Below are 23,594 nucleotides of genomic sequence, written 5' to 3'. Positions count from 1 at the left end.
AACTCTTGGCCATACACTTTGGGCCTTATTTCGTGCACGCACGCAAACGAAGAAATAAAAAAGAAAGCAACCAACACAACACCAAAAAAAAAAAAAAAAAAAGCCAAAAAACGAGAAAACTGAAAACTGCGCACAAATGTTTCCTTTTCCCTTTTTGCTCCACTCCCCCATCCACACCCGTTGCTTGTAAACTTAAAGAATTTGGGGCATTTAGCGTTTTGGCACCCACACCCCGGAGACTTTTTCCAAACAGAAAAAATAAAGAGGAAAACTTTTTGGCTAACGTACAAATAGACGGGAGAGAGAAAGAGATGGGGAGACAGAGAAAACTTTGCCCTGGCCAGGTATGTGGCCAGCTAAATTAGCCAAGCCAGCAGCAGTTCAGCAGCAATTAAGCAACAATTTTCAGCTGTAATCGCCAACTAGACAAAGGAGCCAAGCCAAGGAAGAAAAACAGCTAAGCACACTAAAAAAAAAAAAAGGGGGAAAACAAAAAGTTTAAAAACAAACCAGAAAGTCGAAAGTAAAATCCCACATAAATCCATCAACAAAAATTTCATGCAATTGAATTGAGAGGAGTTTTGTCAACTGTGTGGCATTTGTGGTTATTGTGGTTATTTCAGGATGAAACCATAACAAACACATACACTCACACACACACTCACAAATATACACACATCCTAAAAAGCACATACAATTGATTGGCTTGAGCCCTTAAGAAGGCAATGGAAAATTGAAGAAAATACACCAAGAATGTAGTAAGAGGGTTAGTCAAGAACTATGCGAATATTTCACACCTTTTCAATTATATTAAAGCAAGCAATTAATCTTTTAGTTTAGTTATTACTAAGAACTATATAATGATATTAAATACTTTTTAAGACTCTTTCACCATAAGAATTGAGCTAATTTACTCCTGAAAAGAGGAATTTGAAGCAAGTTTTGTGCTGATTTGAAATGTATTTGAATTGAAATTTACAATTTGTAGGTATAAAGGGTATAAGCAATTGACGAATCTCAAGTTTGAACTTATGGCTTAGCAGTTTGGCTTCAATTGATGGGCCTTTTCACAAAAAAGAATTCCATTAGTCGTGCTTCACCCTAATGTCGACACTTGGTGCGACACATACAAAAGGAAGGGAAAAAGAGCAACCTGTGTTTGGTCCTTGCTGCTCTTTTTTGCCATACGTTTTTCCTTTTTTTTTTTTTTTTTTGCTGTTGTGCTATGGTTTGGCCTTAATCCCTAATACGCCTAAAGCCATAATTTACAATGCTGTTGACCCAATTTTGGTGTGTTTGGTGTGTGTTTTCTATAGTAAGAGCAGCTGCAGCTGCATCTGGCTGTCATTGGCCTAACAAATTCATTAGGCGGTTCCAAGTCTTGGAGTGCCATAATTCAAGTTATTTCGTTTTGCTACCAACAACACACACAGACACACACACACACACTCGCATATGTAAGTACACACATATGTAGAGACAGAGTCATAGTCATAGAGAAAAGCCACAAGTACAAATGCTTGCTCAACATGTAATATATCTTCATACCAAGAGTAAAGAGAGGAGAATGGGCCAAGAGCGAGACGATTGAATAGGGTATGGCATGGTACAGTGTAGGGCAAGTATCTCCCTACTTAACATCAGTCGGTGCACCGCAGAAGCAGCATCTGTAGCAACACTCAAACATGTGCTGCCTGTACTCTTACACCCATTGAGGAGAAGAGGAGAGCTCTAACTGTGGTTTCTTGTTGCCTAAACAAAGACTAAATGGGAGCACATCTCTCTATCTATCTATCTCACTTGTGAGTGTGTCTATTTGTGTGTGTGTGTATTGACACCTACATAACATGAGGAGAGTGCAAAGAGCAAGGACATCCAACTAACCATTTGGCAACCAACTCAAATTTAATGACATACAAATTAATTAAACCAAAAATGTTCTTGTCTGTGGCACACAAAATTTGATTATAAAATACAAACTTTTTACCCCATATAAGAGCTCACATAATACACTCACAGAAATTATAGAGCAAGTTTAAACAAATTTCTTTTAATGTTATAGACTTAAACTTTTGTGTTTGTTTCAAAAATTTCACTTTTAGTCCTTGGAAGAAAATGTAAGCAAAATTTTCTCAAGCTAAAAACCTTTCAGTGTAATCAAATTTCAAATGAAAAAAACAATGCCAAAATCTATTATTTTTATCTAGCTAAATCATATAAAACTAAAACTAAAACCAAACATTTCCATTTGATTCTAAAGTGTTGCTAATAGTATGAGTTTTTCAGTGCATTTATTTTCCATTTTCCATTGGTAGTGCCAGGCGTGGATAATTTCCTTTTAATGCATATTTTCTGGTTTTGATAATTTTTGAAAATTTCCATCTTTAAATAGGAAAAGTTTTTTGGTTCTGGGAAAGTTTTAAATTCACATTTTTGTAGCGCAAATAAATGTCATTTAATGTAAATTAATTTAATTTTATTTTTAAAACACATGTCGCTTGATTTAATTAACATCAACATGACCAATGCGGCCAGGATCAGGACCAGAAGCTGGCAGCTCTACCAGGAATTGTTTTCAAACTACAAGCATGTATGAAAGAGTGCCCTTCGGTTGTGTGTGTGTGTGTGTGTGTGTACGTGCGTGTTTTTTTAATTAAACACTTTAAATAAGAACAACAAAAACCTTAACAGGATAAGCCCATGTGTATGTTGAGTAGGTTGAGGGAAGGAGAGATAGAGGAAAGTAGGTACATACATATCTCTCTGCATATTTCATGTATTTGTCACGCCTTCAATACAAAAACGAAATAAACCAACAATAGCCGGCACACCTCGCTTCAGAACTTATTTACACTCGATTCAATTATCTGTTAATATTTTGGACAAAAATAAAATATGCTAGCTATCATTGGGTAGCAATAGTAGGAGGGGAAAGAAACATATTTTTATCAACGGGGAGTCCCAATTTAGTACGAGACTCTACGACAATAACGACATTAAAGTGAGACACGCAATTGACCGACCTTTTGGCCCCATCTTTCAACCTCATTCCTTTCATTATCGTTTGCTTTTGGTCTTGGTGGTGGTGGTGGTTAAAGTCAATGCCAGCTAGAAAGGGGCGAAAGAAACCCACACACATAGACGAACCAGCACACATCATTTTTGGTCAAAACTATTTTGACCATCAGCATTATAATAAGAATCTAAGGGTTGGTTTTGCTTTTTGGCCCACAAAAACTGTGGCCAGGCATATTGCCAAAGTTGAAATTGGTTTTTCGTGGCGCATTTTTATGACATGTGAGGTTGAAATAATTGCATTAAGTGCAGTTGCTAGCGGACAGGACACAGGACATGCATGGAAATGGCCTCTTTAAAGCAAGTTAAATTTATGCTTTTAAATGTAATGAAATTTTTCGTCTTCAGTATTTTCAATATTTCTCTATTTTTCCAAGGGCTGAGAAACAAAATTAACACATCATTTAATCCTCACACATGCAGACAATAAACCAGTTGAAAAGGATAACAAAACCAGCGGACCGAAAGCGAAAGAATCAGATGGAGAGTTCGGATGGGAAAAACCAATTTCTAATTAATGCTTAGGCCATTGAAAAACTTTTTGTTCAGAACACAGCAGAAGGCAAAACCAAAAACAACAGCAAAAACAAAGAAAAAAACGAATAGAGAAATCGATTGACCCGTTTCCTGGTTTCTGTCCATATAGATAGACAGACAATACGCCCACCTCGCAAGACAATAGTTTGGCTCAATAAAATTATTTCATATTGACTGGGGGAATCCCCCACCATACCTCTCCATCTCTCTCTTACACTCTATCTCTCTGGTATGTTGGAGTAAGGTGTGTGTGTGTGTGGTGTATGTATATATATGGTGTGTTCAGTCATTTATAATAAATAATAAACGGAGCAAAACAAAAGGCTCACTTTCACATGCAAGCAAGTCAAAGAAGCAAACGAGGAATATAAAGCGCAAACAAAGCCATTTTTCCCTTCTGTTGCTGTTGTTGCTTTTGTTGTCCTTGTCGTTGTCTATATCATATTGAAATCTAAGAATTTATTACCTTTACTCACCAATATATGTTAATTGGCTAACAAAACGCCAACTATAAGAAGCAGATATACGAACTGAAGCATAAATACACACAGAGACAGTTCAATGGAGCAACAAAAAACCCAAAAAAACAAAAAACAAAATGCCAATGAAATGGAAAAACCGAATTTCTGTTTGAGTTTATGTACAAAGAATCCGTTTAAAATAAAAAGAACATAACCTTATCCTTGCGCTATTTCAAAATGGTTAATTTTTTAATCACATTCAGGTTGCGTTTTCAAAATATATTAGATAAATTTCTCTATATTAGATAAATTTCTTACTAGGCATACTTTAAGAAGCCTTTTCTATATTTCCACAAATATTTATTATTAATTAATTAATTCATATAACTTAAGTCCTTAAGCATAGTGCATGAATTTTTTGTCTATTTTGTAGTTGCATATTGAATATTAAATTAAGCTTAATGTTATTACTAACATTTGTACAAATTAACTATAGTAAGTGGTAGATGTCGATAGCTTTTAATAGTTTCTTTTACTTTCCAATCGCTTATAATTCAAACTTGATGTCAATTAGGTATTAAGAATCAAAAATACCCAGATAACTTGCTAATTGTAGGCACGAAGTTAAGATGCACAGACAAATGGATGGACAGCCAGGGCTATATCGACTCGTCTTCTCATGCAGATCAAGAATATACGTACATATATAGTCGAAAAGCTCTCCTTCAAGGTGTTTGATTACCCTCTACAAGGGTATACAAATTCATTTTATTGCCAAAAGTTTCAAATTCAATATTAAGCACTTATCAAAATCCATTTGAGTATACAAATCCGGATTGTAATACTGAAATCCATTGCTATTCAAAACAAATGAATGATATATGCAAATATATATATATCAATATTGCACGAGTTTATTCGTTAACCATAATTATACGGTAGTTCCTCTAATATAGTTAGATTTACTTGCTCTGATAATTGACCATTATATTTGTATTTGGAAAACAATTTCCATTGCTCTCCCTCCCGAACTCTCTCTCTCTCAATAGCAAATTTTCAAATCAAATTAAATGAACTTTTCATGCATGAAGCCTTAGTCCGAAAAATAAATGTTTTCTGTTTTTTTTTTTTGCTGGAATATAAATCTCAAACATACAATTTTACATTTTCTAGTATATATTTCAATTGTTATGCCAAAATTATGCGTAAAGCATAAAAGCCGCAGCATATGGTAGAGGGGTGAGGTCTAGGTAGAGGGATTGGTTGTTGTGGAGCATTAAATTGCAATTGCTCGCAAAAGTATGCAATAAAATTTTGGCTAATGCCCACAACAAGCAGCTGTGCGGTGACTTTGTCCATGTGTGTGTGTAAATGTGTGTCTGTGTCTGTATACACATACATACATACATATTAGTCATGCCATATAGCCATATAGAATTGCACACACATAAAACCGCCAATTTAAAAATGAAAACTGCCAGAGAACCCGCCCTCCGCCCCTCTTACACCAAACCAAACAGACCCATGACCATGCAGACGGGGAGTGAATGCCGCATAATTTTCTCTCCTTTTTTGCTGTTACCGCTCAATTTCTGCAGTACCCACACATATGGCGCACACACACACACAGCAAGCCAACCCAACCCCAACTTTTTCTGTCTTCCTTCCAGCTGCCTCCTGCTGCTGCCTGCCTGCCAGCTAGGGCAAAGGCAAAAAGTGAAATTTAGCGGCTACAATTACCGCGCAATTTTGGCCAAATTTCCTTTTTCGACTGCAATTTGCCACAGTTTCAAAAAAAAAAAAAAAAAAAAATGTGAATGAAACGAAACGAAGAAAAAAAGTCAGGGGGAACATTTGCCCGTGTGTCTGGCAAATCATAAAAGGTAAACATATAAAAGCAAATTCAGACGAGGGAAATTTGAAATTCTCTTCAGTCATAAATAAGTTGGAAAGCCAACACACTGAGGTGTTGCACAAGTGCGGCAAACAGAGCTAGCAAGTGGCACTAGCTAGCTAGAGACTTGGTCACTTGCTTGCAACCTTGCGACGAAACGACGCGTCGCTATAATTTATGCACCCTTCTTTCCATAGTTGAAGAAAAACTGCTTGCTTTTAGCAGGGGTTGGGTTTTCATCGTATTGGTTCGGTCTGGTTTTAGTGCTTACACGAGTTTTTTTTTATTTATTTTTGCTGGCTAACCAGACGGCGGCTTCAGGGGGGGAAAGCTTACCCCAAAATTGAGGTGAAACGGAAATGAGCTACAGGAAATACCTAAAGGCGGCACATACAAACATACATATGTACATTTGGCCATCTAAAACGATGTACATATTAAATGCATGTACATATATCTAACTAACTGGTAATTTAAAACAATTTAGGCCACGCGCTTACAAAAATTGAGTTTTGGTTTTCTTTTCGGTTTTTATGTTTAAGGGCGGCTGCTGTCAAAAATTCAACCTTAAAGATGAGGCAGAAACTCGTACTCTTAAAGCTTTCTCATATTTCCCGTCTTCGAGGTTTTTGTCGGCCAGTCGCTGAAAACGCTGAACGACGTTGAGAGGTGCCAAGTTATGCGCATATATAACGCATGTGTGGGCCATAAGCCCGTAGGTCTCTCGCCTGTGCGTGTTGGTAAAACGTTAGCATACTTTTCGCAGGTGTAAATACATACAAGTTAAAGTTGCCCTTTGTCACGAAATAGATACACGCCTTTTGTGCCCAAAAACAAAAACGATGGCGAACGATGAATGGGGCGAAAAACTCAAAGAAAAGAAACGAGAGAGAGAAAAAAAGGATAATCAAGTTCGTAAAACTTGAACAAGAAGAAGCAGAAGCGCACATTGGCAACAACAAAACGCGCCAAAACGTGTTGAAAATTAAGAAAATAACAGGACAAACTCGGCAAAAGAAAGCCTCCAATCAACGTCAACTAAAAGGTAAAGTGGGGGAGCAAGCAGATGAAAACCATAAGCCAAAGGCAGAAAACAGAAACAAGAAAAGCAGCACACAAAGGCAAAAGGCAAAACCAAAGGTAAAAGCAAAAGCAATGCCCTATATGTACATATATAAAACTGAGCCAGAAACTGAACTTTCTTTTTTATACCCTAACCAAAAACGGCAAAGTATTCTTGATCAATAAAACATATGATGTTATAAAGCTTAACATGTATTTGAATAGAATATATATCGATTTGATCAATGAAAAAGGTGTCTTTGACTGAAAAATGAGAATAAGAAAACGAGAAAAAACAAAAGGACGACTAAAGGAGAATTCCTCTTCTAACTTTCCATCATGGATGATTTGTATTAAAAACTTTGAAGAGTACTTAAACTTCGGCACGATTGACGAAAGCCTAACACATTGGTTTTTTTCCCTTCTTTACTTTGCCTTCAATGTTGTTTTCTCTCCCTTTATAATGTGGTGGCATTTGGCTTGACGTTGGAGACCTTCAGTTGACACACACACACACACATATACAAAAAACAGGAGACAGGAGAGATAGGGGGAAAAAAGGTGTATCCTGAAATAAGCATATTATTATGTGGCAAGGACAACAAAACAAAAATCTAATGAGTAAATGAAAGCAAAAGAAAAGGCACGAAAAAGACAAGCCGAATGATTTATGTTCAAGCTTGGTCCTCACAGAACTAAACTAAACATACCAAAATCGTTTTATGGCACACTCACTGACACACACACTGACACACACACCTTTTGTGTGTGTCTTTTTTATAGTGATTATTATTATACCATATTTAAGTAGGTATTCCTTTTCTTAACATTTTTATGGCACACATAAATAAGAAGACAGAGCGAATGAAAATGCAATTATCATTGCACACACACGCAACATAATAAATTTATCCCTTAACTGGGTCACAGTTGCAGCAAAAAGTCCTCGTACTAATTAGTTCTAACAACTTCTTGCCTTAACCCCCCTCCCATCCACTTCACACCATTCCTCACTTCCTCTTTATCATTAAGTTTACGTTTATTTTATTTTTTTTTCCTTTCCTTATTATCTACATCATCAAATGAAGACATGTAAACTCTATTTACATTCAACAAAAATGCTGCTACAATGTGGGTAATTAAACTTGCTTTTTGTAATCAACTTCCCACCAAGTTCTGCTCTACCCTGCCCCCCTATCATCCAACACCTGCTTCTGTTTCATGAGGTTCTTCTTTAACTTTAGCTACTTCTTCATATTTATGTTTTGCCATAGACATTATGCTCCCTTTAGCTCACTGCCCTTCTGCTTTTCTTTGGTTCGTCGGCTTACTCAACTTAAATAATAATGCTCGCATATTTATGGCAGTTAAGTGAAGCCCAACTACGCAGGCTAAAGTAAGGAACTCGTAAACATAAATCTTGACTCACATAATTGCCATATTAACCATCCATGGCTAATGTTTTGCCAAGTACTCTTCGATCCTCGTTGTAACTCAATCAAATCATTTCGAAACAAAATATACAAACTAGTGAAGGAATATTTCATTGAACCTAACAAAAAGCCAAATCTAAGTCAGCTAAATAAGCTATTGTATATAAAGAATCCTTCGTTCTGGCTTTTCTAGTCAGGGGAGTGCCATTTCATATTATACATTTAATCAAATCCAAACAGAGTAACTTTCCATGATCCTTTCGAAATAAATATTTCATTATTGTCCTTCAGCTTCTTGAAGTAGCTATTGTTAATCAAAATGCCAAAATTTGTTGCTCAAGTGTGAAGACATCTCAAGAACTTCACATCATTTTCTTTTCAAGAAGATTATCTTTTGCCAGGGTGAATTCTCAAAATGGGCACTGAATGGTTTTTAGTGCCATTAAATACAAAAAAAAAAAAAATATATACATATATATATTTATATAGATTTATGTATATATTTTTCTACTTAATTAACCTTAGCCAAAAGGTTAGATACATAGTTGCAGTAACATCTGGTCGAGAGGGCGAGTGTGACTAAAAGAGGGTTGCATCAGCAACCATCGACTCACCCACCACCCCAAAAACTTACTGCCCAGGACTCTCCCTGGTACCGTATGGTATTGGGGATCTCCCCTTTAGTGTTCATTGACTTCTCAATATTGTACGTACTTTGCTCGTATATGCAATATGTTTCAAGCTAAACTTTTGACTGGGCTGCATTAACATTTAAATGAGTTTATCTGACAGCAACGGCAACGGCGTAGAATAAATATTTATAACTAGCAAAGGTCCCGCAAGGGCAGTAAAAACATTATACCGACAGCCAACCCCCTCTCAGCCATGCCATAGAGACTGAACATAAAGTAGACTGATTTATGTGCTTTTGAACTTTTTTGCGTAATTTAATTAATGAAGGAAATACATAAGTAAGTACATAGTTCGTAGGGAAATGTATAACTCAAGGGCGTGCATTCACTTGGCCTGAAGGCACCTGAAGATTAATTAGGGCTTGACATACCACCACAATTCACCTCGCCACTCTCACCCTTACCCCCAACCTCATCCTCGTTCTCTGGCCAATACAAATTGCTGAGGGGGCTCGCTAGCTGGGGAAATCAGAGTAAAGTGTTTCTCCTAGATTGCAGTTGACAATTAAAAACCTATTTCATAAAGACTCTAGGTCAGAAATACACACACCGTAACGAAGGTCGTTGAGTAAAGAAAAAAAAAAAACGGAAGAAAAGAGTTAGAAATCTAGTGTGAGGACACATAGCTCTGGGGAACAAAGTAAAAGAGCAAAAATTTAGTGCGCAAAAATTCAAATGTGCTCGCAAAAATATGCAAAGGTTTTTGCTTGGCAAACACTAACACCCTTACACACACACACAAAGACACACACGGAAACGCACACCCGCACACACACACTCACACACGTCGTCATATCACGTTTAGTTTTCATAAATTTTATGCTATAAATATTTATGCTCGCTTCGCGTTGCCCCCCCTTCCCCCCCACCCACCAAAAAAAGATGAAAATATGTAAAATTTTTGGGTAATTGGAAAATTTTTATCATGCTCGTGCCATGAATTTCCACTACTAATTTTTTTTACTTTCGGTCCTAGCTTTTTGGCCAGATATTGAATTCCAATTAAGTTCCATGTAATTACAAAATGAAGCAAGTAAGTCGACTCGTCGACTTGGGTATACCATACACCAGGCGAAACAAATATTTCAAATTTCGAAAACCAAATGTATGTCTATTAAATTGTTTTTACATGTTTCATAGTATGTGCTATCTCGCTCACTCTACGAACATACGAGCACTCTAGCGCCGCCACTAGCCAACGGCCAATTCTGGCCTTGTGGACTGCTTTGTAAAATACGTTCATACGCATATTTTGCATGTTTCTAGTCCGATTTCAATAAAATTCGGTAGTTTTGTAGAAATAGATAAGAATAATTAGTCTGCCGAATTTGAATGCGATAGTCAAAAATCTACAGGAGAAAATCGGTTTTTTCTTAAATATGGAGGCGGAAGTGGGCGTGGCAAAATATGAAAATAGATGTACCCTGCGCGCATACTAAGCCAGTGTACATACTAAATTTGGTGACTTTAGCTTTGTTAGTTTTTGAGAAAATCAGTTTTGTTTAATTTGCGGGGGCGGAAGTGGGCGTGGCAAAATTTTTAAATAGCCAATATCTGCGCGTCTATCAAGCTAATCTGCATACCAAATTTGATGTCTCTAGCTGTTATACTTTTTAAGAAAAACAGTTTTATGTGATTCCTGGGGGCGTAAGGGGGCGTGGCAAAAAGTTTGAACAATCAGTTTTTGCGCGCTAACTAAACGGGTATACAAAATAAATTTGATGTCTCTAGCTGTTATACTTTTTAAGAAAAATAGTTTTATGTGATTCCTGGGGGCGTAAGGGGGCGTGGCCGAAATTCCAATTAACTCTGTACGCGTGCATAATACACGAGTATACATACCAAATTTGGTGGCTCTAGCTCTTATAGTCTCCGAGATCTGCGTGTTCATACGGACGGACGGACGGACGGACGGACGGACGGACGGACGGACGGACGGACGGACGGACGGACGGACGGACGGACGGACAGACGGACATGGCTAGATCGACTCGGCTGTTCATCCTGATCAAGAATATATATACTTTATAGGGTCGGAGAAGCTTCCTTCTGCCTGTTACATACATTTTGGCGACTTTAATATACCATTTCACCCTATGGGTGTATGGTATAAAAAGTGTGAGAGCGAAAGAGAACGATAGGTGGTGTACCTGCCGTAGATGCACTATTCAGATACATAGTTTTACTATGCATACATATGGAAATGAGCTTTGGCTGAGTAACGAGTTGGAGTATTGCAGTCGGCAGGAAGTCAAGATGTGTATTTTTCCAGCATATTTAACAAGCCAAATGCCAAGATCAAATGCCACACTGTAGTATTCTTTTGACTATGCAGTTTTCCATTTCCGTATCCCCCCCGTCCCAATTTTTCCCTCCTTTAGCTAGCTGGAGCTAGCTGTCTGGCTGTCAGGGCCCCACGTCGTCTGCTTGACGTCTCAATTTTTATACCATACACCCATAGGGTGAAATGGTATATTAAAGTCGCCAAAATGTATGTAACAGCCAGAAGGAAGCTTCTCCGACCCTATAAAGTATATATATTCTTGATCAGGATCAACAGCCGAGTCGATCTAGCCATGTCCGTCTGTCCGTCCGTCCGTCCGTCCGTCCGTCCGTCCGTCCGTCCGTCCGTCCGTCCGTCCGTCCGTCCGTCCGTCCGTCTGTATGAACACGCAGATCTCGGAGACTATAAGAGCTAGAGCCACCAAATTTGGTATGTATACTCGTGTAGTATGCACATGTTCAGCATTAATTGGAATTTCGGCCACGCCCCCTTACGCCCCCAGGAATCACATAAAACTGTTTTTCTTAAAAAGTATGACAGCTAGAGACATCAAATTTAGTTTGTATACCCGATTAGTTAGTGCGCAGAAATTAACTGTTCAAACTTTTTGCCACGCCCCCTTACGCCCCCAGGAATCACACAAAACTGTTTTTCTTAAAAAGTATAAAAGCTAGAGACATCAAATTTGGTTTATATGCTCGGTTAGTTAGCGCGCAGAAACTAATTGTTTAAACTTTTTGCCACGCCCCCTTCCGCCCCCGGAATTTACATAAAAGTGATTTCCTTAAAAACTATGATAGCTACCGACATCAAATTTAGTATGTAGACTAGCTTAATAGACGCGCAGATATTGGCTATTTAAACATTTTGCCACGCCCACTTCCGCCCCCGCAAATTAATCAAAACTGATTTTATCAAAAACTAACAAAGCTAAAGTCACCAAATTTAGTATGTATACTGGCATAGTATGTGCGGAGAATTTAGATATTTTCACATTTTGCCACGCCCACTTCCTCCTCCATAATTTAGAAAAAAACGATTTCCTCCTGTAGTTTTTTGACTATCGCATTTAAATTTGGCAGACTAATTTATCTTATCTATTTCTACCAAACTATTAAATTTTATTGAAATCGGACTAGAAACATGTAAAATATGCGTATGAACGTATTTTACTACGCGGTCCACAAGGCCAGAATTGGACGTTGGCTAGTAGCGGCGCTAGAGTGCTCGTGTGTTTGTAGAGTGAGCGAGATAGCACATAGTATAAGACATGTAAAAACAATTTAATAGACATATTTTTGGTCTTTGAAATTTGAAATATTTGTTTCACCAGGTGTATGGTATACCCAAGTCGACGAGTCGACTTACTTGCTTCATTTTTTTTTCGTTCCTTCTTTGCGCCCTGGCACGTTTGGCAAGTCGTTTCTTGGTTTCTTTTTTTTCGGGAGGCACCCAAGAAGACATAGGTGTCTAGACTTGCTAATGTTTCCTCTCTACTGCTTGCGCTTGCATTACGTTTGTTGCTGCTGCTGCACTATGTATGTATGTATGTATGTATGAACGTTTCACCAAAGATGAAGTCATAAAAATTTTCTAGTGAATTATGTAGACCAGGCAGCAACTTCAATTTGCTGAGGGGAAGGGACTTAAAGTGCACTCTTTATGGATTTTAAAATAGTCGAATTGGGACCAAGTCTGACTCTGGTCTTGCTCATTCCCTATCTTTGTGTATCTGTCTGTCAGCAATTGCTTTGGTAGAATCCAAATTTCCCAAGTGCCTACAAAAGAAAATGCGAGAGAAGAAAAAACTTGTGTGGTTTTGCTTCTACTTTAAGTTTAACTTGACTTGACTTGGCATTGTCTCTAGCCACATTTGTTCCTCTGACATACTTCCTAAGCATAATGGTGGCAGCCAACTTGTAATATATTCCCACGCTATTTCGTGTCGAGTGCACACAGACACACACACTAACACACAGGCAACCACACCACGTACGGCATACTCCACTAGTGTAGAATGAGTCCACGTGAGTGTGTGTGTGTGTGTGTGTGTGAGTGTTTGCCTAGATTACAGTATTGTCTAGTTGCTGCCTCTTGTCTATGGCTTTATTTTGTTCGCTATATGTACATTTCCTGTGTGCGCCTTGCCTTCATTTTGTTGTAGTTCTCTAGTTTCGTTTTTTTTTTTGTCGTTTCTGTTTTTGTTGTGTGCGGCCATCATAAAGTGGCATAAAGAAAATGTAGAAAACAAAATGAAACCAAAAGCGCAGTGGCAGCATCAGCAGTAGCAGCTCAGCTCACCAAGTAGTAGCAATGGCAGTAAAATGAAGTCTAAAACTAAATCCCACATAAGGTACGAACGTGCTCAACACAAATGCCAGGTGCTTAAACGAGTATGTATGTATATAGATAGATAAAAAGAGAGAGAGAAAGGGAGCCTGCCCCACTCTACCCATTTCCCACCTGATACTGACTGGACTTTTTTTTATTTTTGCTAGCTATTTGTTGTACTTACATAGAAAAAGAAAGGGGGAAAAAAACTAAACTAGAGACCCAAAAAATTGTAGACCCGCAGGCGGGCAAAGACACTTTGCATATGTCTGCACTCGCTCAACTGGAAGCTGTTAAATATCGAACATGGCCGAACCGATAGAGAGAGAGACCAAGAGAGACATTGGTAAATGGCTAAAGATTTGCTATTGGTGCCCAGAGATAAGCTTGATGCATGGCTTTTGGCCTTAGACTGCTTACAGGAAAATATATATGCATTTAAAGGCAAAAGTTTGCATAGAAAGTTGTCAAAGCTCTTTAGAAATTTCATAGAAATTGTTATTAAAACGTGCTAACATTTGAACAAAACATGAGATGAATGCACGCTAAATGCATAAACTGTTGCCTACATTTCGGCGCCTGAATTGGGTCATCCGACCTGGCGGTCTGTCAGTTTTAGCTCATTGAATAATTTATTATGCAAATGCAGCATTCAATGGAAAGCAAATAAACATTTAATTGGCTTTCGAATGATACACTGATTGATTTTACATTGTACATTGGCCAAAGAGCAGAAGACATTGGGCGGCTTTCAATCATGGAAAATGGTTTTTGAGTCCGTTAAAAGGTCGAAAGGCCAAAGCTCACTTGACTGTATACACTACGATAAGTAGCCTCAATAAACACACACAAAATAAAGCCTCCATACCAATAGCTTGGACTACTTCATCTTTTTTTGCTGAAGATTCTCATTTATCTGCCCAGCAAAGATAAAGCAGACCCACACACACACACACACACACATACACACAAATACTAACAAAGAGTAGGAAAAAAAACGAGCCAAGGAAAAACGCTCCACTTAAATCCATTTAAGCGAATTTTTCAAGCATTAAATTTGCGTTTACGTTACGTATACTTAACTTCCCAGAGCAACGGCCACAAAAACAGAAGGAAATGGTGTGAGGCAAGGAGGGAGAGACAGAGAGAGCGAGACAGAGACACAGTTAGAGATATGGGTACTGGTGAGGGAAATGGGCCCATCTGGGCAGGTAGAAAGGAAATTGCCAGACCTAAGAGAGAGATTTTAGATTATATTTCTTCTTTTTTTCGTTTTGGCTCTTCTCTTCTTTTATTTTTGCTTCTAACGTATTTGCATCCATTTGTCTTAGCCCGAAACACCTTTTTGGCCTTGCATATGTTGGTTTGGTTCGTTGCTTGCCCAAAGATGCAGTTTGGTCGGGTTGGCAGAAAACAAATTTTTGCCAAGTGCAAATCATCTTTTAGATACCTCATCCTCTTCATTTCCAACCCTCCGGTTTTCCCTCCTGGTTGTCGCCTAGTCAACAGTTTTGTTGTTTTGCTGCCGTTTTCTCCATTCTCTGTTTCTTACATTTTGTTTTGTTGTTTTTTTTCCATTCTTTTCTTGTATTGTTGTTGTATTTTGTGGCCATGTAAATGGCAGTTCCACCTTCCTCTTCTCTTGTTTCTCCTTCAATGTGGATGTGTGTATGTGTGTGTGTTTGTGTGTTGTTTTTCACAGTGGAAAATATTCTTATCTTTACTTTGCATGCCGCGCACACTTGTTTTGGTTTTTGGGTTTTTCCTTTTCTTTTATTTTTCCTCTCCATTTTTTCCCATTTCTCTGGCTTCTTTTCCAGACGAGAGCTGCTGAGTCAGCACTTAATTTTTATTTGATTCTGCCTCTGTGAGAGAAAAGTGCGTAATTTTTTATGCTTTTCATTTTTTACAATGATTGAGTTTCCTATCCTACAAAACAAAAAAAAAAAAAAAATCTGCAAGTCAACTAAATTAACTCTAATGTAATTAATTTTTCTACTTATTAAAAAAGAAAGTCTGTAAGAAGTCCTTTGGCTCCTTCTCTCTCTCTCTCTCTGTCTCTATGTCTTGCTATCTTTCTCAGTTGCTTTCTTCCCGACTTTTCCGATTATCCATTTAGCCGTTGAGTTTTTTATGTCTATTCTCGCATATAATTCAAATAAATGTTTAGCTTAACCTTCGCTTAGCTTTTCTTTCCCTTCGTTCTATATAATTTTACGATTTATCTAAAACTGTTGCTGCTGCTGGCGCCTCGGGCCGGGCTTGGGCTCCTCTTCTGGCTGTTCTGGCTGTTAAGTTCAACAAGCCACAACACTTTCTTTATGGCCAATTAAATTCAATAAGCCATGGCCACACTAAAAACTGAATCCGAACTCAACCAAATGGAACCCACAGCTAAGATGCTTAGAGCTAATCTTGAGATGTCCTATTCTAACTGGGTCAAGCTTTAAAAAGTGTTAAATTTAAAGATTGGTAATGAATATTAACCAGAGGGCCGGGGCTAACTTTGACCGTGTCAAAGTTTGTATACCCTTGCAACTTTTTTGGTAACTCTTTTTTTTACCTATTAGCCATCAATGTGAAAGAACGTTTTATCTAAAAAGGCTTATGTTTGCGAAAGAATGGCCTACAATCATAGGAAATAACGAAGATATTGATCAAAGTCACTGTTTTCCACCGATCGTTCCTATGGGAGCTATATGATATAGTCACCCGATCTGTACCAAATTCGACACAGTCATTAACAGATATATTAAATTAAGAAATGTTTAATTTGAAAACAATCACGTTAAAAGTAACGAAGTTATTTACAAAAGTCACTGTTTTCGCCCGATCGTTCCTATGGGAGCTATATGATATAGTCACCCGATCTTTATCAAATTCGGCACAGTCATTAACAGATATACTAAACTAACAAATGTTTAATTTGAAAGCAATCGCGGTAAAAGTAACGAAGTTATTTACAAAAGTCACTGTTTTCGACCGATCGTTCCTATGGGAGCTATATGATATAGTCATCCGATCTTGATCAAATTTGGCACAGTCGTTTATAAGCGTAATAAACTATCTAATATTAAGTTTCACGATAATAACATAGAAAATAACGAAGTTATTGAGAAAAGTCACTGTTCGTGACTTTGGGGTTTGTATGGGAGCTATATGATATAGTGGTCCGATCCGGCTGAATCCGAGATATACAACGCCTGCAGTATATACAAGCCTAGGTGCAAAATTGCAGCTCTGTAGCTCTTACGGTCTAGGAGGAGTTTGCGTTGATCCAGACGGACGGACGGACGGACGGACGGACGGACGGACGGACGGACGGACATGGCTATTTGAACTCGTCTCGTCGTGCTGATCAAGAATATATATACTTTGTATGGTCGGAGATGCTTCGTTCTATGCGTTGCACACTTCTGACCAAAATTAATATACCCTTTTTGCAAGGGTATAAAAATGAATAATTTTTTTACTTAAACGACCTTTTGTACACACACATAGCCAGCCAGACGAAGGCACGTTGACACAGGCAAAGAAAGAGACAGGGCGACAGTGGGAGGAAGAGGATAGGGAGAGCAAATATTTTGACAGCTGTCAGTTGAAGAAAATGATTTCACATTCATTTTTTTTTTTTTTTTTTTTGTTGCCTTTTGCTGCTTTAAAGGAGTCAGCCGGCTGATAGAAAGGCAGACGAATAGCGTTCATGTGTGTGTTGGTGTGTGTGCGAACTGCTGGCTGACTGCTCTTTTAACACCAATTGCTTTTTAATGCATGCACGTCCTCACTCACTCACACACAGACACACACACACACACACACTCTGAAAACAAATATGCGTGTTAAAAAGAAAAGAAAAAAAAATTGATTGACATTTTTGGTGAGCAGACATTTCCCTCTATTTGATATGCAAAACAGCATTATATAGGAGAACCCACACATTCAAACACACGCACACACACACACACATATGTCACTGTGTCGCGTTGACAGACAATAATGACGTTAAAATGCCTCAGCATTTTGCCTGTCACTTTGTACAACCATTCAAGTCTCCTAAAAATATGTTGACCCTCCTTTTTTTCGAGTGAATTTTTACGAAAATTCTTAACTGGTTTTTGCATCCAACTTAACCCCAAAATGACTTTTCAAGTTAGTATTCATTACTTTAAATTTTTATTTACTACTAATACGATACAGGAAAATGTGGAAATGTCCAGGTATACGGCAAGGCCTTACCATAATCTAGACTATATTGACAATTCTTCATATAATCGCAGATGTTTTCCGGTATTGGACGTAAATTGGAGATGTCTAAAAACATATCTTAGACAATTTATGGCCTTGATTGTTTTCTATTCACTTACCATTTTCAATTAGATATTTGGCCACACTTACGCCAACATGAAATGAAACATAATGGGCGTTTTTCACAGAGGGATACATATTCCCGGAGCTGATATTCTCCTCCGATACCAAGTTAGCTATCGTTGTGGCAGCGACTGAAAATACCTCATTAGGTAAATACCTAGCACGGGCGGTAATAGCACCCAAAGCTAAGCCCGGATAGATGAGACTATTGTTGGCTTGACCAGGTTGCAAACGTTTGCCATTAAAAGTTACGGGTGGAAACGGGGAACCACCGCAAAAGATGGCACGACCCTGAAAAAGAGAGAGAGCAAAAGATAGAAATTTCATATACTACTTTTGCTCTCAGTCTTTACCTCAGTATATTGATAGGCCTGTTCTGCAGTGCATTCTGCCTTGCTGGTAGGATTGGATAGGGCAAATATTGCTGGCCTCTCATTATACTTGGCCATTGAACGCAAAACTTCCTCTGTAAACAGGCCTCGAACTGATGATCCTCCGATTAAAATCGATGGCTTTAACTGGTCCACCGCTTTATCAAGTTTCGCACAGTCCAGTGACTTGGCAAACTTTCTTGCCTCATTAAGGCAGCCGGTCAAAGCATCGTTCAGCAAGCCATGTTCATTTATCATGTAAATATTTTGACATGCATCCTCTTGCTTCATACCACGTCGCTGCAATTCACTCAATAGCATATTCGCTAAACCCAAACAGGCGCTGCCAATGCCAGCGAAGAGAAAAACATGATCCTCCAATTTACGTTGTGTAACACGCTCCACATTCAAAAATCCAGCAAGGCCCATTGCTCCAGTACCCTGAATATCATCGTTGAAACAGCAAAATGATCGCTGATACTTATCCAAGAATTTGAACGCATTTGGCGTAGCAAAGTCCTCGAAGTGAATACAAGTGTCAGGACCGAAGCATTCCAGGACAGAGTCAACAAACTCCTGTACAAACTCCTCGTACTCATCACCATGAACACGTTTAATTCTGGCTCCCACATAAAGCGGATCATTTAGCAATTCCTCATTGTCGGTGCCCACATCCAAGGCAATGGGAAGCAATTGATTTGGTGGCACACCAGCAAGAGCCGTATATAAAGCCATTTTACCCACACATATGCCCATACAGCTGGCTCCCATATCGCCGAGACCTAAGACCCGACCGCCATCCGAAACACACACTGCTCTAACTCGCTCTTCTTCTCGCCAATTTTTCAAAATATCTATTATATGACCACGATCGAAAATGGTCACATATAGACCCGTGGGGTCACGAAACAACAGGCCATAGGTATTTACAACATCGGCCACCGTCGGAGTATACACTATGGGCAATACCTTCTCCAGATGTTCCCTCAAAAAACGAAAGAACAGTCGTTGATGGCGTCGACTCAGAGACAAGAGATATGTAAACCGACCAATATTATCACTTCGAGCATCGAAATTTGCCATCACCGCATAGAGTTGATCATGTATGTTTCGATAGGAGCAAGGCCATAAGCCATGAATGCCCAAAATTTGACGCTCTTCCATGGTAAAAGCTAGGCCCTGCCAACAAAAAGCCAGAGATATTTTATAACTTTGTGTGTGCGGACTATGACTAAGACTCACCTCTCACCTTATTGAAGCGTTCGCCGGTAACAACATGCATTTTGGGTCGCACCACCATATCATGGGAAAATCTTAAGAATTTAATATTACTTCTTAGGCCCAGGAACCTTGATACCTTAATGCACTTCATGTTTAGCAAATAACAAAAGGAAATTTTAGAAAAATCCGAATACTTTTGAATCTATTTCTTTGACAGATAAATCAATTTTTAGTTTTTCTTCAAATTGGGATATGGCCAAGTCGGTGTCAATGAGGACCCATAAATAGTTGGATACAGTTGGTTCTTAACACATTCACATATATCCTTTGGCTTAGGATCGGCATCGGATAGACCGGCCTTAAACAAGTATTTAGCAACGTTTACTCCTATATTGAAAGCCAAATCGGAAGCATCTTGAATAGATGGATAAATGCTGCCACTCTCTAGAGACTCATCAGATATTGAATTAGCCATGGTATGAGCTGCCACAAGATAAACCTCGTCGGGCATATAATGGGGATTGCTGCATAGAGCAGCTAGACCCACACCCGGAAAAATAAAACAATTATTGGCAAGACCCGTAACTCTACGTTTGCCATTAATAACCACAGGTGGGAATGGTGATCCAGAAGAAAATATGGCACGACCCTTAATATAAACATGAATCATTAATAGATTACCTTGTAATACTTGAAACTTACCTCTGTATGCATATAGGCCTGCTCGGCAGTACATTCTGATTTATCGGTGGGATTCGAGAGTGCTATAATGCCTGGCTTTTCATGGTTTTTAGCCATATTTTGCAATATCTGCTCCGTAAAAACACCACCAACGCCCGTGGCTCCAACTAATATGGAAGGTTTGAGCTTTTCAACACATTCTGCAACACTTTTGATAGCCTCCGATGTATCTTTGGCCAAAGGCTTCAGTCTGTCTAGCATATTAGGTCGTTCTTTGGTGACCAAACCTTTCTCATCAGCTAAATAAATATTTTTCACAGCTTCAGCTTCATCGAATCCACGTTTAGTTAGTTCTTTTACCAGAAGATTTGCTGTACCAGTCGAGGCACTGCCAGCTCCGGCAAACAAAAAGACATGCTCATTGAGCGGCTTTTTAGTTATTTTCTCGATAACCAAGAAGCCTGATAATACAGTCGCCGCTGTCCCCTGTATATCATCGTTAATAAAAGTATAACACTTTTGATATTTGTCCAAAAAACGAAATGCGTTGACTGTGGAGAAATCTTCGAAATGTACAAGAGTCTTGTGACCCCATGTTTCGGTAACTGCATCTATAAACTCATCCACAAAATCTTCATATTCTTTGCCAGTCAAACGTTTCTCACGGATTCCTATGTATAACGGATCATTCAGAAGCTCCTCATTATTAGTGCCCACATCGAGGGTGACGGGCAGTGTGTATTGTGGATCTATGCGACCCAAAGCTGTATACAATTCCAATTTACCCACCGATATACCCATGCCATTGGCACCCAAATCGCCTAGGCCGAGAATTCTCTCGCCATCCGTCACGACAATGATGCGTACATCCTTCTCCGGCCAATTGGCTAGAACATCTTTGATGTGACCACGATCGAATTTGTTGATAAACACGCCCATGGGATTGCGAAAAATCGTGCCAAATACAAGACAAGCCTCGGCTACTGTTGGTGTATAGATAATAGGCAATACCTCGTTGATGCATTCGCTTATAAATCGAAAAAACAATCGCTCATGAAGACGCCGCAGCGAGCGTAAATAACGATAACGGCTGAGATTAGTTTTGCGTCCTCTAAAGTTTGATAACACAGAAACGACCTGTTCTTCCAAGGTCTGAAAGGTATAGGGAAACAGCCCATGGACACCCAAACGTTGACGCTCTTCTATATTAAAGCCAAAACCCTAAAAGGCAAAATTTTTCGTCTGCATCTATGGTCCCTTCAAAAGTTGACTTACCTTATTATATTTGGGATCGAGCACTGCGTTCACTGAAGGTTTCACATTATCTGCATGTATATGAAGTGACGGATTCTGTACATTGGAGCTAAATGTGGTCTAAAAACGTTAGTAATCCTTGTTCGGCAGATTGAAAACGGAAACTTACCAGGCCCTTCTCTGACATATACCTAGAAATTTACCACAAATCATCTCTAAAAGCAATACCAAGCATAAATTTCGAAACAAAATAATTTGAATGACATGTTAGCAAAGGCTAGATGGATAATTCAGGCAAACGAAAAATATCGAGGCATATATTACTCTGATGTTCATAAACAAAATCAAAAATCACTAAAGACTCGTTATCCAGCAAGTATGAGTCTAAGCTGGAATCAGTTCAAAGACAGCTCTTGGTAATTGCTCTTCTTCTTACTTCTTTTATTTAAAATTTTCCATTTTCCCTCTTTGTTGGTTTAAATTTCATTAAATGGTTGTAGGTCTTAACAATTTAAACAGTAAAGGCAATAAGGGTCAAGTGGTTCGGCACATTTCTAACTTTTCAACTGTCCTTTAGCTCATTCGTAAAATATTATCATTATGCAAATCACAGAGTGAGGTTGGCCATCAAGTTAACAATCATGTTTTGTTGGTCCTTGGCCATTGTTGTTGCTGCTATTTTTATTTTTTATATTCTGTGCCTTCATTATCTACGTCACAAAATGACTCAAAGGATTTGTTGGACAACATTAGTAGTCTTTTGACTTTGTGTACTAATTGGTTGACAACTTAATGTAAGACCAAAAAGAGAATTTTTGCAGCTAAATGCCTCAATGGTTTTCTTTTTTTTTTTTTTTTTGGCTTCATTTTGCTTTTGTTAATGACAGCGTCGAACTCTCTCAACTGGAGGGCGCTAGGGAAGGGCAGATGAAACGTGACATTGACTACGTGACACTTTTGGGGGGCGCCTTTTGTTTACACATAAATTAACTTTGTGTGTGTATTTTTTGGAGGGAGGCTAAATTATAATAGTTTAATTAGTTTTTTTTTTTGAGAGAGAGAGAGAGAGATGTGATGTATGCAAGCTGGCATTAACAGTTGTGTTTAAGCTTTAATTAACTAGATTTTCACTACCACATTTACACTATATTGTTGTTTCTTCTTCTTCTTCTTTGCAGAACATGTCAAGGACTTTAGTTGCGGACCATTGCATTATAAAACTTTCTATATGGATGAGCGTAACAATGCGCTTTATGTGGGTGCCATGTAAGTAGCATCATTTAGATAACTAATACAGCAAGAAAGAAAACTAAAACTATGACGACTAACTTGTGGATAGCCATAACTCAACAAACGACCCGACCCGACCCACTCTCTCCTGCTACGTTCCCATAATTATAAAGTTCCGGTTTCTGACTGTGTGAACTTCCGGGGATCCACCTACCGACTGCTGCCACTTTGGGGGGGGATGGGCTTGGAGGGTTGCCCGCAACGCATTTTAGTGCCTGCATATTTCATTTTTCAAACCCAGTGGCTACACTGTCGGCATACATAATTATGAATTAATGCCTTCGGTTCGGTAGGAGAAGACACTGAGACTGAGTCTGAGGTTTTTGACAACGAGCTTTCTCTCTCTACTCGCTGCCGCTGCTCGTCTGCTGCTCATTTGTCTGTGGCAAGTTGAACATGGCCGCATTTTAACGGCTGTTGCGGTTGAAAATGGGGTGGCCACGCCCCTACCCGTCTCATCCTATCCCATCAAAAAATACGGTAGCCTAAAAGCTGCCAAACAAAGTAACCAAAATTACCACTTGACTCGAGCGGCGCTTTTTGCCGCCACAGCTGCAGCAGCCGAAGCGGCCAAAATGGAAATGAAGATTAATGGTTTCTGACAACAGAGGCAACGAGGTGAGGCAGATGAGTGGCCTCA

General features: G+C 38.8%; 3 protein-coding genes across 7 annotated transcripts in view; 1 reads left to right on the top strand and 2 right to left on the bottom strand.

Annotated features, from left to right (window-relative positions):
* Sema2b (Semaphorin 2b) overlaps positions 1–23,594 on the top strand; it is a 139,435-nt gene that overhangs the window by 17,763 nt on the left and 98,078 nt on the right. For all 4 annotated transcript variants that reach the window (XM_068288882.1, XM_068288883.1, XM_068288881.1 and 1 more), the window contains exon 3: positions 22,843–22,930. In XM_068288882.1, coding sequence (XP_068144983.1) covers positions 22,843–22,930 — 88 coding nt within the window. The remainder of the gene's footprint in view (positions 1–22,842; positions 22,931–23,594) is intronic.
* LOC137577795 (NADP-dependent malic enzyme-like) lies at positions 17,926–19,880 on the bottom strand. 2 transcript variants are annotated; one of them, XM_068291343.1, is made up of 4 exons: positions 19,751–19,880; positions 18,491–19,687; positions 18,134–18,428; positions 17,926–18,080 (listed from the first exon to the last, which is right to left on the bottom strand). In XM_068291343.1, exons 2-4 carry the CDS (start codon positions 19,670–19,672, stop codon positions 17,953–17,955), a joined length of 1,605 nt encoding a protein of 534 aa, XP_068147444.1. In that variant the 5' UTR covers positions 19,673–19,687; positions 19,751–19,880; the 3' UTR covers positions 17,926–17,952. The 2 variants fall into 2 exon arrangements, with proteins under 2 accessions (XP_068147444.1, XP_068147443.1); XM_068291342.1 differs by having other exon boundaries at positions 19,758–19,880.
* Positions 19,959–21,962, bottom strand: LOC137577794 (NADP-dependent malic enzyme-like). Its single transcript, XM_068291341.1, has 4 exons — positions 21,834–21,962; positions 21,686–21,773; positions 20,432–21,631; positions 19,959–20,378 (listed from the first exon to the last, which is right to left on the bottom strand). The coding sequence occupies exons 1-4, from the start codon at positions 21,875–21,877 to the stop codon at positions 19,959–19,961; spliced, it is 1,752 nt and encodes a 583-aa protein (XP_068147442.1). The 5' UTR covers positions 21,878–21,962.

The sequence above is a fragment of the Drosophila tropicalis genome, unplaced genomic scaffold, assembly GCF_018151085.1.
Source record: "Drosophila tropicalis isolate 14030-0801.00 unplaced genomic scaffold, ASM1815108v1 contig_593, whole genome shotgun sequence".
NCBI classification, from domain to species: Eukaryota; Metazoa; Arthropoda; class Insecta; order Diptera; family Drosophilidae; genus Drosophila; species Drosophila tropicalis.
Note: the sequence above shows the minus strand (reverse complement) of the source record. Positions and strands in the feature narration are given on the sequence as shown.